This window comes from Arachis ipaensis, chromosome B01 (genome assembly GCF_000816755.2).
Source record: "Arachis ipaensis cultivar K30076 chromosome B01, Araip1.1, whole genome shotgun sequence".
Lineage (NCBI taxonomy): Eukaryota > Viridiplantae > Streptophyta > Magnoliopsida > Fabales > Fabaceae > Arachis > Arachis ipaensis.
In genome coordinates, this window is record NC_029785.2 from 114,301,785 (window position 1) to 114,320,597 (window position 18,813).

The window sequence follows — 18,813 nt, forward strand, 5'->3', positions numbered from 1 at the left end:
AAGAGTAATCATGTCACTATTTATCCTAATAACAATGTACCTTTGCCTGTTTAACACGTCAAAGTGAGTTTTCAAAAAGAAAGAAAAAAGAAGAACGAAGATGGGAAGCTATATCTTAATCATCACATGCAATTGGATGGCGAATAATGGCAAACTTGCTTGCCATCAAGAAATTGGTCCATCAATTTCTATTGGATTAAAGTGCTTAACACTTTTTAGTATTGGATTTGCTGAAAAATGTAATTACTAATTAGTCAACCATTGCTTTTATAATCTGAATTATAATTCTGGTGAAAAAGGGTAAGCTAAGATACCTAAAGTCTATGGTCAGGACACGGTATAAGGAAGTATATGTGGCCACTTAATTAAAAATGTTGACTTAAGATAATGACAATTTCAAAATAAACTCTAAAATAATCCAATGTCAACCTTAGTAGACTCTGAATCAATGTCCACTATAAGGTAGCACTTGATCTAAATTCTATAGTTTTGTTGGAGATAAGTCAGATAACATAAAATAAAGCACACAGATTTACATTTCAATTCAATGCTCTTGGTATCTGTTGTATCAACTTCAGATATTGATTATCATGAGTTTCATTTGCAGCTTAAGGATTCAATTTTTTTTTTTTAAAAAAAAGAGAAATCTCAACAGAGTATATAACTGATACTAAACAAATAAATAATTAGAAATTACAATCAAAATCAATTCATATATCATTTTTAGCAAAGCCATTAATAACATAAATTAATTATTATACTATTTCTTAGAGTAACAAAGTAATCTAATAACACAATTCACCATGTCTATTGTTTTATTTTAAAATACAACACCTCTGTGTGGTTAAATATTTTGTATAACAGAAACAAAACTAACTACTTTTTGTATTTTTTTTCAAAGGCATAATCTTTTAACTCTCAGGTGTGTGTGGTTTAAGTATTACTTTGTTACTCACATTTTATTTCTATGGGAATCAAATATACCCAAGAGAATGTGGGAATTGAAATGATGGTATTTTGATTTCATGGAATCAAACTTGCTTAAAAATAGCTTTTCAAACTTTGAACCAAACATAAGAATATGATATTCACATCTTAAAATTTTTAGGAATTATTTATAATTCTCCCAACCACACACATTCTCAAAGTGTTCTTTTATGGTTTCTGAAATAGTCTAAGTACGTCCAATATAAATAATTCATAGAGTAAATAGCCATTTCTAACCATGAAAGATTTGGACACCGACAAAACTGACCATGAAAAATTAAAATTAAACTTATACTCATATAAGATAAGTTTTGTTCGACAAAAATAACCAATTATTAAATTTTTGTTCATAATTCCATAAACACCCCTAACCTTTCATCTTTCTTTATCTCTAAGTCTAATCCCTAACCCTATCCCGCTTCCTCTTCCTCTGCCTCTGCCTCTATCCTCCAACCTTCTCTCTGGTCACAATCCCCTCCCACCGCCACCATTCCCTCACCATCCCTTCTCTGTTAACCATCACTAACTCCAACACCACCACCGCTTCATTTCCTTCCTCACCCCTTCCCTCCAACCACTTCCTCCACCGCAATTGAAGATCCTCCTCAGAGAAGAAAAGCTTTTCAAATTGAAAACTCCGTTGTACCTACCTACTATATATGTATTATCCATCATCAATCATCAATAATTATTTCGCCTGCAAATTGGAATCCTGTTACAAAATTTTTAAGTACAAGTAGCTAGAATTAAAATTTTTATATTAATTTTCAGTCTAACACATTATTTTATCGAAATTCAAAAGTGAGAAAGAAATTAATAATATTTTTCTCATCAAACACATTATTAACATGCAGATCAGTTTCTCCAGCAGCGGCGGCAACAATATAGACAAAAATCCGTTCATGCCAAAGACGTACGCACTGCAATACTGGGCCAAAGCCATTCAAAACACGCTTCCAAAGCCATCCTTCCTCACCTACTAGGCCTCACCACTAACCGCCATCCAAGCCGTTAAAACTCGCTGCCACAACGCCCTCACCACACGCCTCTCTGAATTCTGTTCCGCCACGCACCTTCTTTGCTTCCCGGACTTCAAGCCCAATCTCTCCAAGCGAGACAAGAGCGAAAGCTTCACTGGCTATGAAGACGGCCAAAACTTCACTAACTACGACATCGACGAATCCGGAAGCGTCATCGACACTGGGTTTCTAATTTGAAAAGTTTTTTCTTTCTGAAGGAGCTGAGGAGGGTATTCAATGGTAGTGAAAGAAGTGGTTAGAGGGGAGAGGTGGGGAAGAAAATAAGCGGTAGTAGTGTTAGAGTTGGTGATGGTCGACGGAAAACGGAAGGTAAGGGGGATGGAAGGGATGGTGGTGGTGGAAGGGGATGGTGAGGTTGGAGAGTAAACACAGAGGAGGAGGGAGTGGGCTTAGATTGATAGGGTTAGGGATTGAGTTTAAAGATAAAGAAAGATGAAAGATGAAAGGTTAGGGGTGTTTATGGAATTATGAACAAAAATTTAATAATTGGTTATTTTTGTCAAACAAAACTTATCTTATATGGGTATAACTTTAATTTTAATTTTTCATGGTCAGTTTTATCAGCCTCCGAATCTTTCATGGTTAGAAATGGCTATTTACTCATAATTTATATGTACTATACCTGCCAAGAAAATACACAAGTAACAAATAGGTGTTGAAATGTTGAATAGTTTCAACATCCTTCTTACACAGAATGCACACATTATCAACATATTCACTGATACTCAACCTATTCAACTAGTCCTTAGTATTGACATAGCCTACTAAAACAAACTAGGTAACAACTCCACTTGAGACAGCATTAATCCTTTCCAAATTTCATTTGTAAATCTGTAGCTAATTATATCATCTGCCAAAGTTTCTTTTTGAAGCACCTGCACAAATGAGTTAGTAGAATAAACGTCTTCCTTATCAAATTTTCACACCACTATGTCTTGTACTTCTGTTATCAATCTAACAGATTTTTAAACATCAAAAATCTGATTTAAAGAATTTGATTTAAGATTATTTTTCTGCCTCCCATTGGCAGAGTTTTTTTCTCTACTAGAAATTCCAAACCCACTATAACTCATCCCAAAACACAAAATCTCCAATTATGGATCTTTTTTTGTTTGAAATCAAGAAGAGTCACGGAAATGAGTCTTTCAACTTTCCAGCTTGTAACCATGTATTCTCCTAAAATCTGGTTGATCTACCTTCTCCTACCTCTATGGCAAGTCCATCAATCATATTTTCTCTAACGTGTTGCTCCTTTATTTACAGATGACATATATCTCTCCACGGACTTTCTCTTGCATCTCCCACTCGGCCACTCCCAAACTTCCTAACTTCTTTGGTACTTGTACCATCTCTCACCTTACAAGGACTAAGCCAAGTCGCTCATCTTCCTTCCCCCAAAAAAATCTTCTTTGTAATGAAATTATTCTTTGTGCAATTGCATTTGACATCTTATACAAACTTAGATAGTAAATAGGTAAAATGTTGATAACTCACTTAATAAGGACTAAGTTTCCATATTTATTAAGAACCTTTGTTTTTCACGAATTAAGTTTCTCCTCCACCTTATCTATTACTAGCTTTCATGTTTTTACTAGCTTTGGATTCGCTCCCAGATTAATACCAAAAATACTTTATCGGTAGTGCTGCCGCCTGACACTGCAGTAATTGACGCATTCTCCCAACCTACTCCTCATTATAATTTATTGGTATCAAGCTAGACTTCTCAAAATTAATACTCAACCATGACATCATTTTAAAATACTGCAAAAGTCTCGTATAATTTCTAACTGTCTCCTCTTCCAGTAGACAGAATAATACAGTGTCATGCAAACTGTATATGTAATAACTCTATATTATCTCTGCCCACTAATAATGGAGATATTCTTCTATTTCTTATCACCTTTCTAATTATTCTATTCAACACATTCATCACAAGAACAAACAAAAATGACAACAGTTGATCACCTTGACGAAGTCCTCTCTCTATCTTGAATGGTTTCGATAGTGATCTGTTTACCAGAACAGAGATAGATGCCAACCTAATGCACTCCTTAATTCATGTCCTCCATCTTTTACTGAACACAATATCAATAAAGCTTCAATTTATTCTATCATAAGCTTTATGAAAGTTCAGTTTGATGATCGTTGATCCCTTCTTCCTCAATTTTAACTATTGTACTATTTTACATGTAATTAATGCTCCATCATATATTTTTCTTTCTTTGACAAAGGTATTTTGTGATTCTTCAACTAACCCTATGCTCCTCATTTTTTTTTTTGTGAACACTTTAGATATAACCTTAAACACATCTAACCATGCTAATAGGTCTGAAATTTTTTCTCTCTTTTGTCCAACAAATTTCAGAGTCAAAGTTACCCATATAATATTAGAATCTATTGGTAGCCTTGCCGTTTCAAAGAAATCCATCATATCTACAGTAAATTTCGCTCCAATCTCCTCTCAACTCTTCTTTATACTAAATCATCATTGATATCCAAGTGAGAATTTTGGTCACAATTTTGTGGTACCACAACTCGATCCAACATGACAAATTTTTACGTTTTCTCGATCATATTTAACTTGCTTTAAACATATTTTATAGTGACCTTTTTTAAAGAAAGTATTTGTGTGTATTATTTAGTCTGAGGTAAAGTACAATGTACAAGGGGTATATATAGCTGCTAGAAGAATCAAAGTAATAAAAGCATAGAATCCTATAATTAATATATAGATACATTATATAAATACAAATGATACTAATTGATCTAATTTGATTCTAATTATTCTCTTAACATCCCCCTCAAACTCAAGTGGGAGCTAAGGATACCATCTTGAGTTTGGATAACAAGGTCCGGAAACGAGTCGGATGATGAGCCTTCATGAAGATATCAGCAGTCTGATTTAGTGTTCCAACAGCGATGAGACGAACAGTATCAATAAGGATACATTGGCCGAACAAAGTGACAATCAATCTCAATGTATTTGGTGCGTTCATGAAACACATCATTATGGGCAATTTGAATAGCACTGCGGTTGTCACAAACAATATTAGTTGGGGATGACTGAGGAGCACCCAAGTCTTCGAGAAGCCAATGTATCGAGATAATTTCAGTAGTGGTGTTAGCAAGAGCACGATATTCAGCTTCTATGCTTGATCGAGCTGTGAATATTTGCTTCTTAGCTCGCCAGAAAATGAGAGAGTAGCCAAGAAACAAACAATAACGGGTAGTGGAACGATGATCAGTGGGATCACCAGCCCAATCAGCATCGGAGTACGCCCAAAGGGATAGAGATGAATGGGTAGAAAAGTAAATGCTATGGAATAAGGTGCCTTGATGTAGCGAAGAATACGAAGAACTGCCACATTGTGAGTAGTACGAGGAGCTGACAAGAATTGGCTAAGAACATGAACCGAATAGGCGATGTCTGGTCGAGTGACAGTTAAGTAGACGAGTCCTCCAACTAGCTGTCGATAAAGAGTAGGATTATCCAAAACAGTGCCATCCATAGGAGTAAATCTAACATTAGGCTCAAGAAGAGTAGACTCAGTGTGACTATCTGTAATTCCGGCTCGAGCAAAAAGATCTGAAGCATATTTAGCTTGAGAGAGATAGATGGCATCATCGGTAGATATGACTTCTAGACCAAGAAAATAGCTGAGAGAACCAAGATCTTTCATCTCAAAAGTACGCTAAAGGGATGCCTTGAGATCAGAGATACCATCAACATCATCTCCAGTAATGATCATATCATCAACTTACAGAAGTAGAAGAACAACTCCACGTTCACTTTTACGAATGAAGAGAGCATTCTCATGAGGGCTGCAAGTGAAACCAAGATTGCATATGATAGTGTTGAACTTGTCAAACCATTCACGAGGAGCTTGCTTAACTCTATAGAGTGCCTTGCGAAGGAGACAAACTTTGCTAGAAGGACAAGGATAACCCAGAGGGGGTTTCATATAGACTTTCTTTTTCAAGTCTCCATTAAGAAATGCATTCTTCACGTCCATCTGACTGAGAGACCATTTTTTTAACCGCAGCAATGGCAAGAAGAGCTCGAACAGATGTGAGACGAGCAACAGGAACAAAAGTCTCTTCATAGTCAATACCATACTCTTGCGTATAACCCTGAGCAACCAATCGTGCCTTATAATGGTCAATAGAACTATCAGAGCGAGTCTTGATTTTGTATACCCATCTGCTTCCCACAACTTCCTGATTAGAAGGAGGATCAACCAAATTCCAAGTGTGTACTTTTTCAAGTGCCTGTATTTCTTCCTGCATTGCTTGTTGCCAATTTAGATTTGTGGAGGCTTCTCTGAATAACTTAGGTTCATGTTGATGAAGAATAATAGAAAAACAATGATAATCAAGAAGATGGGGAGGTAAATTTCTTAACCTAGAAGAACGAGTGGAAGGAGGAGGCATGACGGTAGGAGCAGGATCGTCGTCCGGTCTGGAATCATCAGGAGATGGAGAAGGTAGAAGAACAGGAGGCTGTAGAGGGTGACTCGAGATGGAACCTATAGAATCATCACTAGGAAAAAGACCAACATTAGGGTTAGTGATAAAAGGTGACTGAGTAGGAGGAATGGACTCAAAAGAGGAGAACCGAGAAAACATGTGATGCTCCTAGAAGATAACATGACGAGATATACGAATACGTTTAGAGAGAGGATCCCAACGACGATAACCCTTATGTTCAATGCCATAACCAAGGAAACAACACATATGAGCCCGAGGTTCAAGTTTACTATGTTCATGAGGCTGAAGAAGAATAAAACAGACACAACCAAAAACTCGAAGAGAACTATAATCTGGGGAGGTATGATAAAGACGCTCAAAGGGAGTAAGGTTACCAAGAACAGAAGAAGGGAGTCTATTGATAACATGAACAACAGTAAGAACAGCTTCACCCCAAGTACGCTCAGGACACAAAGAAGAAAGAAGCATTGCACGAATAGAGTCAAGAATGTGATGGTGTTTGCGTTCAGCTCGGCCATTTTGTTGAGACGTACCAGGATAAGAAAACTCAGACAAAGTACCCTATTTTGCAAGAAAGGTTAAAAGTTTGGAATCACGGTAATCCATAGCATTATCGCGTCGAAAAACCTTAATGACTTTGAAAAATTGAGTTTTAATCATAATGGAAAAGTTAATACAAATCTTAGGTAACTCATGGCGATTAGTCATCAAATAAACCCAAGTAAAACGTGAATAATCATCAATAAAAACGACAAAGTATCGAGCTCCGCTCATAGAAGCAGTGGGAGCAGGGACCCAAACATCAGAGTGAATGAGATCAAAAGGAGAGCAAGCAAGGGAGGAATTATTGTGAAAAGATAAAGCAGGTTGTTTAGCAGTTTGACAAAGAATGCAATCAAAAGTTTCATTAGGAACCTGACCTAAAACACCCTGAGACACAAGAGGATGCAATTTTTCTAAGGAGCTGTGGGCATGGCGTTGATGCCATAAGTGAAGGGTAGATAGAGAAGAAGCAGCACAGAGATTTGGTATAGGAGGAATATGGAGATTCTCGAGTTCAAACAACCTTCCAACTTTACGTCCAGTTGTGATGATTTGTCTCGTCCGACGATCCTATACACGACAACCAAAAATGGAAAAGTAACATCAAAACCCAAATCAACATGTTGACCAACAGAAATAAGATTAAAGTTTAATTTGAGAATACAGTAAGTATCAGGAAGATTAAGAGTCGACTAGGAGATAGAATCCTTGTGTGTTGTGTGCAAGAGGGAACCATTAGTAGTATTGATAGAAGGTGAATTTGTAGTGGTAGACAGAGACAAGAAAAGATTACGCAATGGAGACATGTAATTAAAGCAACCCGAGTCAAAATACCATTTAGAATTACCTGGAGGAGTCGAAAAAGCAGCAGAGGTATTACCAAAAAGGGAGAGAAGATGATGAAGAAGAGACGCAATATCAGATAGAGAGACAGGAGACGGGTTGAGAGGAGCAGAGGTAGTAGATTTCGTAGTAGCAGCAACAGCAGAAGCAGCACAATCTTGGAGAAGGTGGGACGAGAATGATACTTGAGTTGATCAGGACGTGGTGGACGAGTAGGATAGGTAGTAATTAAGTGTCCTGTGAGCTTACAATAATGACAGAACAGCTGTGAACAATGGTATCTAATGTGACCTTTCTGGTGGCATGTGCGACGTTCAACAGAGGGACTGTCGGAGAAAAGGTGCCCAGAACAGTTACAGTTTCGATAGAAGTTACCCTTTCTGTTTGTGGCAGCAAAAACATTTGACTTTTCCATAATAGTAGTAACAGAGATCAAAGAGTGGAGAGAAAACTGCAATTTTAGAGCAAAAAATGAGAAATTTGACGGAAAGAGCTCACAAAAAAATCTTAGGGAGAGTCCCACTGTCTGCCACGCCAGATGACACGTCAGCAGGGAAGGACACGTGGCGCTGCGTGATTGAAGGAGAACACGTTAGCAGTTGACGAGGCGTGGAGATGGCAGTGGGTCGCAAAGCGGATCGGGTCGAGCGCGCGGGTTGAGCACGGGCCCGTGGAGCAAGCTTCCTGACACGTGGCGTGACGGAAGCCGTTGATCTAGGGCGCTGATCCAACGGGGTTGGAGGCGTCTGGAAGGAGAAGAGCTTTAATCGGACAGGGAACTTCAAGCGGCGCGTGGCGGCACATCCGGCAGTGTACGGCGGTGATTCTGGAGGCATTGGAAACCTTGCGACGAGGAGAAGGCGATGGTGGCGACGGTGACGAACCAAGGCGTCAAGAAGGAGTCGAAAAATGAGGACAAAGTACTGACGGAGGAGACAAAAAAAAAGAGCTAGAAACCAATTGTTACTTAAAAAAAAGTAACCTAAGCTTTTGATACCATGTTAGAAACAAGAGAGCAGTCTAAAGAAAGTGTTTGTGTGTATTATTCAGTCTGAGAAAAAGTACAATGTACAATGAGTATATATAGCTGCTAGAAGAATCAAAATAATAAAAGTATAAAATCCTACAATTAATATACAGATACGCTATATAAATACAAATGATACTAATCGATCTAATTTAATTCTAATTATTCTCTTAACACCATTTAATAATTATATAAAGATAAAAAGTAAATTGTGGATATTCCTATTCAATAACGGTATTTTATGAATATGTAAGTTCTTTATTAAATAATGAAAAACTTTATTATATCTTTGCCCTTACCGTGCAATGATGGTTAACTTAAATTGTGTTAATACTATTTATGACATAGAAATATATAGACAATAACATAAAAATTCATTTGATTATAAAAAGAGGAATATAAAATATAAATACATATATAGAAAATATTTGTATATCCTTCTATCTCTTATTTCTACTTAAAAGAGTTACGAGATATTCAAATCATCCTTAAGTAGATAAAAAAAAAATGGTTTATTTAGTTCATAGTGTTAGAGAATCAATTAGAATCATTAGAATCAATTTAGATCAATTAGCATCGTCTATATTTATATAGCATATCTGTACATTAATTGTAGGATTCTATGTCTTTATTACTTTGATTTATTTAACACCTATAAATACCCCTTGTATATTGTACCTGACACACAACTCAATAATACACTTTTCACATCATTCTCTCAGTCTCTTGTTTCTAACACATAGAATTGATTAAACCATGCGTATTTTGGTAACTTTTTCGAGCAATAAGTGGCCCAGAACTTGAAGTGGTGGACATTACAGGAACTAGGCAAAAAGTTAGGCATGTCACCAAAAAGGAAGCGCATGAAGAAAAAGGAAATAGGAAAGGAAAGAGATAGTAAACTGTTCGTTTGGATTGGAAGGCATATTGAATGAAAGTGTGGACATTAAGCTTTGCTTTTTGATATAAAAAGGCATCAAAGATAAATGTGTGGTAACCTTTTTTTCACACTAAATCACGAGACCAAGACTGGTTTTAGTCAAATAGGAAAGGAGAAAAAGCTCCAATACACAACTGTAGAATGAAGCAATGTAGGGAGATACATGGTTTGGTACCTTATTATATGTTACTCTAGGAATGTTCCATTAATGCTATTAGGACCACACCAAAATTCTGGACTAGATTCTTCCGAGTATAAGATTCAATAATAAATATTGAATTGCAAAGGTTACCTCTATGTACCATAAACAATGTTTAACGGAAACACGTTTATCTTCAACACTAGCAGCCAAAATTCTTAATTTCAGTTTATTTGCTTTTTTTCTTCAGTCAAGATTGTGGTACACTGGATGACTGTCATTTGCTTTTATATTTATATATATAAAAAAGGTATCAGTTATTTACACTCATTCGACAAGAATAATGATAATTCGTGTGCAACAATAATCATTTTACACTTCTGTAGCAATAAATAGTGTTCTGATGTTCCAGCATATAGGCTAAATGTTCAATGCAATAGTGGCTCTTCAATGGATCAGTATGCTATAGACTTACAAGACCAGTTAAGTCATTTTTTCTTTGCAGTTTCAACTTGTTTGTGCACAAATGGAGCTCCAAAAGATCATTTTCAGGATGACTAGCTACAAGGTTATCATTTAGCTCTCATTGGCAATCATCCACAAAACAAGTTAGTATGCTCAATTGTTCATTGGATTCTACAACCCCCAGACTCCGGTCCTCGCCGTACGTTGCCATATGCTGACAGTTCCAAAAGATCCATATCGCGACCTGTAAGGCATCCAGAGCTCCATCAACAGTTGTCATCACTACTCTAGGTAATGTACATGCTACCATTGGAAGACTACAGCAGCAAATATGTATAATCAATTAATCATATAGCCGTACCTGAAACCCTGCAATAAGAACTCTTCTGAATAAGTTCAGATTTGGATATATCTGTTCGATTACCCTTTGATCGGTTAACTGTTGCCTGAAAATCACAACAGAAAAGAACTATCAAATGAATGCTAAGAAAATCAAATAAGGAAACAGACTAAATAACTCATTGGTTTTTGTTCTGAAAATAAAGTCGAGCTTGCATCATAACTTTCTTTATTATTTGCATCCGAATTGGAACTAGCAATGAACTTTAGCAGCAGAACTAAACTGCATATAATTTACCATCATGAAATTATGTGAACACTGTTTAAGGATTAACAGTAAACCTTCCACACCTCATCCTTAGATGGCTTGAAAGTGTGAAGTCACTCAGAAAGAAGTGTAATGGAAGAGACAGGAAAAATGTCAGATTATCTGAGTTATCTAAATGCTTCTCCAATAGAACAAAAAATCTGTTTCACACTAAGTCTATATGGCTACATGGTTCTGTTAATGGTGTCCAAGTCTTTGATTTGTTGTTCAACGACCAAAAATATGTTAGTGGAGTTCCCTTTGGGCATGGACAAATCAGTTACATATGGCTGTAATAGGCTAATAGCTAAAGAATGACCCCAATAACATCAGTATAATTATCTACATACTACTGAAAAAGTAAATGCTTATAACAAGTTTACTGGCCTTCATTATAGCATTACAGGACACAGCTCTCAGTTGAAATATGTTTGCGTTTATTGAATGATGTTATTGTTTAATGGATTTTCAAAAGGGGATCCTAGTAAAGCACATTATCAAATAAAAGAAAGGTATTATAAGAGCTCTCAACAGAGAAATTGAGAAACTGAGAGGAACCGAGACACCTTACCTGTAAAACTTGACAGTTTTCCAGTGTGCTTTTCCCACCCTGTAGTTCACAAAAAATCCCAAACAAAGAATAAGCAAACAGAACAGTAGTAATTGAGTTAGTAAAACATTAATCTTTAAAATGTTTCCTTTCTTGGATTGTGGGGGGGTGTTTTAAGTGATGATTTTCCTTTCTTTGGAATGGATAATTATAAATATATAATCCTCCAAGACTTATGGTACTTTAAAATGTTCATACAAATGGATAGTTAGATAGGGATTTGGAGGATCACATTAAAAAAGCCCTCACTATCTAATCCCCAGACTTCCAAATAAGATAATGGTTTATTATATGTAGATGCAGATCTCGATTAAATGTACTCCCACCAAAAGATAAATCTAGAAAAGTTAAGCTATTATAATTCATCAAAAGAAGCAAACACCAGTTTCCATTGAAGTTTCATATCCATTAATGTCAGAACTGTATCGGAATCACACATATGAAAGTGCAAGGTGAATTTGAAACTTACTTCATGGTTCTCTTGGTGCTCATCTACAATTTTGTACATTGAGCATGTAATAATCAAATGCATTTCTATATTCTGACATAAAATGCGTCAAAAGAGGGGAAGTCCGTGTGACCTTAGAGTAAGGGAGGATGTGGTCGTAATCATGGCAGAGACAACCAGGGCAACCAACGAGCTTGCGAAAGACGGTGTTGCCGAGGGCATCCCTGCGCCAGCGATCGGGGTCTCGGCCTTTGATCTTCTCGGCTTTCTCCCAGCATTGCTGCTTCACGCTGTAAGGGAAGCTTCTAGGGTTAGGGTTAGGGTCCGAAGAGATTCGAAGGTCTTCGAAGTCAGCTACGAGGTCATCGTCGAGCAAGAGGGCTTTGGAGCCGGAAGGGGTGAGTGTTGAGGAGCGAGACGACAACTTGGAAGAAGTCGTTTTGGATCGGTCCCTTATGGGCGACTTGCTTGGGCTTCTTCGTCTTCTTCTCCTTTCTTCTACTTCTTCTCTGTTATTCTCACTCCGAGAAGAAGAACTCATCGCCTCCTATCCACTTTCCAATTCTTTTCTCCTTTCTTACCCTACTCCAATGGATAATATTATAATAATGAAATTTTGAATTACACTTTAAAAGGTAAAGTATAATTTATTATCATTTATTTTATAGGTAGGACCAAGAGAAAATATGAGAGAGAAAACATTCAATGTTAAAAGATCTTATTTTATCCTCTAAAGTGAAGATGTAAAATTTAGACGATCCAAATTCCATAATAATATATCTATTTTTGCTTTCTTCTTTTCATTTTTTATGAGTTTATATCAAGATTCTGAAAATTGGCTCGGACCGGTCGGTCGAACTGGTTGAACCGTGAACCGGACAGAAAAAAGATTCGGATAAATAAGAAAACCGCAAAATCTGAATGAGTGAGTGAATCCCCCTCCTTCTCATCGAACTGAGAGCGCCTCTCTGACTTTCACACGGGTTCTCATTGAGCTCGTCGTCCGGTCGCCCATCACCTCCGTCGAGCCACCGCCGTCGATCCTTGAAACAGCCACCTAATCGCGCAGTAGCCGTCCTTCCTTCGACCAGTCACCTCCGTCGCGCAGCAGCCGTCGTTCGTTGGAACAGCCACCTCCATTGCGCAGCAACCGTCGCCCCTTCGAAGGTGCTCCACCACTGCTTGGTCACTAGGCGTCTGATGCGTGAGCATCTTTCCTATCTTTTTTCTAGTGAATTTGCATTTAAATTGTTGAGTTTAATCAAGAATTAATCATCTTTTAGCCACTATGGATGCTACTTTGAGTTGTGTGCAATTATGTTTATTTTAGGTAGCATTCGGATGGATTTGATGGAGCTTCCGCAAAAAAGAAGAAGAAGGCTATATAGGGCAGGAATGACTTAAAGGATAGAGAGGAAGCTTGCACAAATGGAATCAGCACAAGAATTAAAGGAGATGACAGCGAGGAGCGACGCGTGCGCGTACCTGACGCGTGCGCGTGATTTGGAGATTTGGACAGCGACGCGTACCTGACGTGTACGCGTGACACGCGAAGTAGATCATCGACGCGTACGCGTGACTGACGCGTACGCGTGATATGCGCCACGTGCAGAAAACGGAGAAAACACTGATTATTTAATTAATTCTTATTTAAACTTTATTTTTATTTTAAAATAGGAAAAGATATTATTTTAGTTTTAGAAAATAGATTTTAAATTAATTAGGATTAGATATAAAAGAGAAAAGAAACTTCTCTTCTGGAGATTCCATTCCAATTCACAATTATTCACAATTCACAGTTTAAGAGAATCCTAGTTTTTCTCTCTGAACCATGAGCAACTAAATCTCCACTGTTAAGGTTAGGAGCTCTGTCTATTTGTATGGATTGATTCTATTGTTTTTGTATTTTAATTCATATACTGATTTATGATTCAAGAATTGTTTTCGTTCTTTATCTTATGAATTTGAGTGGAACGGAAGTATGACCCTCTTTCTAATTGAGTTCTTGTATAACTTGGAAAAGCTCTTTACTTGAACAACAGCTTGAAAACAATTTCTCCTAAATTCTAATTACCTGGACTTAATAGGATACGTGACATATAATCCTCTTATATTTGGATAATTAGAATTTTTGTGGCATAATGACTAGAATTAAACTTCACCCCCTAATTGAAATTAATTGACCAAGGAATTGGCGGTTGATGAAAGTTAGAGGAGACTAGAAAGGTCTAAAGAATTAGGGTCTAGTCACATATAGTTTGCCATGAATTAAATCTTGCATGATTAAAATAAATTAATAAGAAAATTCAATCCGGAAAATAGATAACTCTGAAGCCTTAACTGCCTTCTCCATATTGTTTTTCCAACTTATTTACTTGCCTGTCTTCTGATATTCTGAATTTATTGTTAATGCTTTTGAACTCTCAACACTATTTTCTGCTTGTCTAACTAAGTAAATTAATAAACTATTGTTGCTTATCTCTCAATCCTCGTGGGATCGACCCTCACTCACCTGAGGTATTACTTGGTACGACCCAGTGCACTTGCCGGTTAGTTTGTGGTTGTAATTTCCGCACCAAGTTTTTGGCGCCGTTGCCGGGGATTGATTGTGATTAACAACTATCAGGTGTTTGATTGCTTAGATTAGGCGTTTTAGTTTTAATTTTATTTAAATTTTATTTTAGTATTTTTGAAAAAAAATAGCAGTAATTTTTTTCCTTAATTTCTGAAGTTAAGTTTGGTGTCACCTAGTTAATTTTATTTTAATTTTTCTATTTAATTTTGCTTTATATATTTCGAATTCTCGATTAGGTTTAGTTATAATTTTCAAAAATTTCTATAGTTAATTGTTTAGTATTTTTATTTTATTTCTTTACACAAGGTACCTCACTGGGAATTCTCTGCACTCTGACGTAGAGAATCCCATATTTTCTTGTCTTCTGTTTGTTTATGAGCAGGAACAAGGACAAAGAACCTCGTTTAGACTTTGATCCTGAACCTGAAAGGACTTTCACACGACGTTTGCAACAAGCAAGACTTTGCAAGGCTGCAGAGTCCAACATGGATCATAATAATAATGCTGTTAATGCTAATGTGGCAAATCCGAATGGGAATGAGCAACAAAGGAGAGTACTTGGCTCTTACTCTGCTCCTACTGCAGATCTTTATGGAAAAAGCATTGTGGTGTCTTCTATAGCTGCGAACAACTTTGAGTTGAAGCCACAATTGGTCACCCTGGTGCAACAAAACTGCCAGTATCATGGTCTTCCCCAAGAAGACCCAAATCAATTTATTTCTAACTTTCTACAGATTTGTGATACTGTGAAGACAAATGGAGTGAACCCAGAGGTGTACAAACTCATGCTCTTCCCGTTTGCTCTGAGGGATAGAGCAAAGCTATTGGTAGATTCCCAACCCAAGGAGAGTTCGGATACTTGGGACAAGGTTGTTACTGAGTTTCTTACTAAATTTTTCCCACCAAAGAAGCTGACTAAGCTTAGGGTGGATGTTCAGACCTTCAGGCAGAAGGATGGTGAAACTCTTTATGAAGCTTGGGAGAGGTACAAGCTACTAATTAGGAAATGTCCTCTGGACATGTTCTCTAAATAGACCGAACTAGACATCTTTTATGAAGGCTTGGGTGAAATGTCCAAGATGTGCTTAGATAATTCTGCAGGTGGTTCATTGCACAAGAAAAAGACACCGGAGGAGACTATTGAGCTGATTGAATTGGTTGCTAGCAACCAATATTTATACTCATCTAACAAGAATCCTGTGAACTCTGAGGCTCCTCAGAAGAAGGGTGTTATGGAAGTAGAAGCTCTTAATGCTATTCTTGCTCAGAACAAGCTTATGTCTCAGCAAATAAATTTACTTACTCAGCAGATGGGTGGCATGCAAGTCTCAGCTATCAACAGCCAAAATCCACCTCAAGAGGTCTCTTATGATATGACAGGTAATTTTGTACAAAATGAGAATTATGATTATGTTCAATCTTTTTCTGAACAGGTAAATTACATGGGGAGTGGTCCTAGAAACCCCAATAATGATCCATACTCTAAGACATACAATCTTGGGTGGATGGACCAACCTCAGAGATCTCTGAATTTTAACAATAACTCTCAGGACGGTTTCCAACAGAACAATCATAATAACTGCCAATTTCAGTCTCATCAACAACAACCACCTCAGCAGACAAACTCTCAATCCCAAAAAGATTCTAATTGGGAGATGATGAGGAGTTTTATGCAGGAAACCAGAGCCTCCATTAGAAACTTGGAGGTGCAAATGGGCCAACTGAGCAAGCAAATACCTGAGAGGCCTGCAAATACAATTCAAAACTTGGAGATTCAGATAAATGGGCCAATTGAGCAAGCAAATACCTGAGAGGTCTGCAAATACAATTCAAAACTTGGAGATTCAGATGGGTCAATTAGCCACAAAAGTTAATGAAATTGATAAGAGGACCATTAATAGCCTTCATGGTAACACAATTCCAAATCCAAGAGAGGAATGCAAGGCTATCACCTTGATAAGTGGACAAGTGGCAAGTATGGAAGTACAAGTTAATGAGGAGCCAGTTGAAAAAGAAGCTACAGAGGAGAAGAAGGAAGAAGTAGAGCACGTCCCTCCAAAGCGTGCGGACAACCCATTCCCAGACTCTCTTGACACTTATCCTACATTGCCAAAGGCTCCTGAGTACAAGCCTAAAATACCATATCCTCAAAGACTTCAAAAGGAGACCAAGGACAAGCAGTTTTCAAAGTTCCTGGAAGTCTTCAGAAAGTTGCAAATCAATATTCCTTTTGCTGAGGTTTTGGAGCAAATGCCTCTCTATGTCAAATTCATGAAGGAATTGTTGTCAAAGAAGAAGCCTTTAAAGGGAGATGAGACAGTGGTCCTGACTAAAGAATGTAGTGCCATCATTCAGGGTAACTTACCAAGGAAGATGCCAGACCCAGGGAGCTTCCAAATTCCATGCACCATTGGGAGCACAACCTTTGAGAAAGCATTATGTGATCTGGGAGCAAGCATCAATTTAATGCCCTTGTCTGTGATGAAGAGGTTGCAAATCCAAGAGGCACAACCCACAAGGATAGCATTACAGATGGCAGACAAATCTATGAAGCCTGCATACGGATTAGTGGAGAATATCTTGGTCAAAGTGGGTAAGTTCTTCCTCCTAGCAGTTTTTGTGATTCTTTACACGGGAGAGGATGGGAATGCCTCTATAATTCTAGGAAGACCATTCCTAGCCACTGGGAGAGCTCTAATTGATGTGGAAGAAGGTGAATTAGTGCTTAGAGTGCATAATGAGCAACTGGTCTTTCATGTCTTCAAAGATATACATTCAGCAGGTGAAGAAGAGAGGTGCATGCAGACTGAGCTTATTGATCCAAACCTTCAAAAACCCCCTGATGATGCACCGCAGAATCTGCAGCTCAAACCTCCTTTGGTGACAATCAATAAAATACCTCCTGACATCAAACCTAAGTTGGGTGTCGGGAATGCATCATCCACCAAGGAGGAGGTTCCCAAAAAGAAGAAAGTACCCAGAGGATGGAGAAACAAAAAGATCCCCACTGAAGGTTTCTCCACAGGAATGAAAGTGGTGTTGACTAGCAATTCAGTGTGAATTTATACAGTAAACAGAATCCTCTCTCTGGAGCATATTGAGCTGCTTTATGGAGACACAGGAAAGAAGTTCAAAGTAAGGGGGTGAAGAGCTGAGCCCCTATGATCCTCCTCCTTAGAGGAGCTAATCGTCAAGCTAGTGACGATAAAGAAGCGCTTGTCGGGAGGCAACCCGATAATTTCGTATCCTTAGTTATTTTTCGTAGTAGTGATTTTCTTATTTATTTGATTTTTATTGAGTTTTTACTATTTTTCTTTTGTTTTAAGTGTGTTCTGATCATGCAGCTATTTTAGAACAGGAACCGAACACTTCGACTAAAAAAAAAAAGAACACACGACGCGCAAGCGTCGCTGACACGTACACGTCATATGTGTATGCGTGAAAAATAAAAAATTGACAGAAAGTTGGGCAGGAGTGGTGCTGGTGGCGTGCCTTGCACACAAGCAAGTCCATGCGTATGCGTCCATCACGCGTACGCGTCGATTGCGTTTTCACCAGTCCACGCATATACGAGACCCTGCAAATCGGCGTCAATGGGTGTATGGCCAGAGAGTTATGATGGTGTGGGGCTAGAATGGTGCTGGGAGCACAAGCCCCACCACCCGTACGCGTCCCTGACGCGTGCGCGTCGTTTTCCCATCCTGGCAGGGACGCGCACGTGTCATATGCAATTTTGGCTCTCGTGCGTATCTGAACAGAGAGTTGTGCGTGCACGGGGCTGCCCTCACGCCATTCGCACAACCAACATCACGCGTACGTGTCCCAGACGCGTACGCATCGCTTGAATTTCGCGCGATCCACGCGTACGCGTGCCTTACGCGTACGCGTCGCATGCGACGCCAAATTAAGCCACCTCAGCACCTGATTTCAAATCATCCCCCCCCCCCCCAATCCTAATGGCTGCCCTCACACAACCAACATCACGCGTACGTGTCCCAGACGCGTACGCATCGCTTGAATTTCGCGCGATCCACGCGTACGCGTGCCTTGCGTGCCTTACGC

The 18,813-nt window shown here is 38.2% G+C and overlaps 1 protein-coding gene across 1 annotated transcript; it reads right to left on the minus strand.

Annotated features, from left to right (window-relative positions):
- On the minus strand, positions 10,279-12,550 carry LOC107633083 (the record flags this gene model as incomplete). The annotated part of the gene is given in 4 exon segments (XM_016336721.2): positions 10,279-10,716; positions 10,834-10,918; positions 11,690-11,728; positions 12,310-12,550. Coding segments are annotated over 4 exon segments (448 nt in total), but the record flags the coding sequence as incomplete, so codon positions are not given.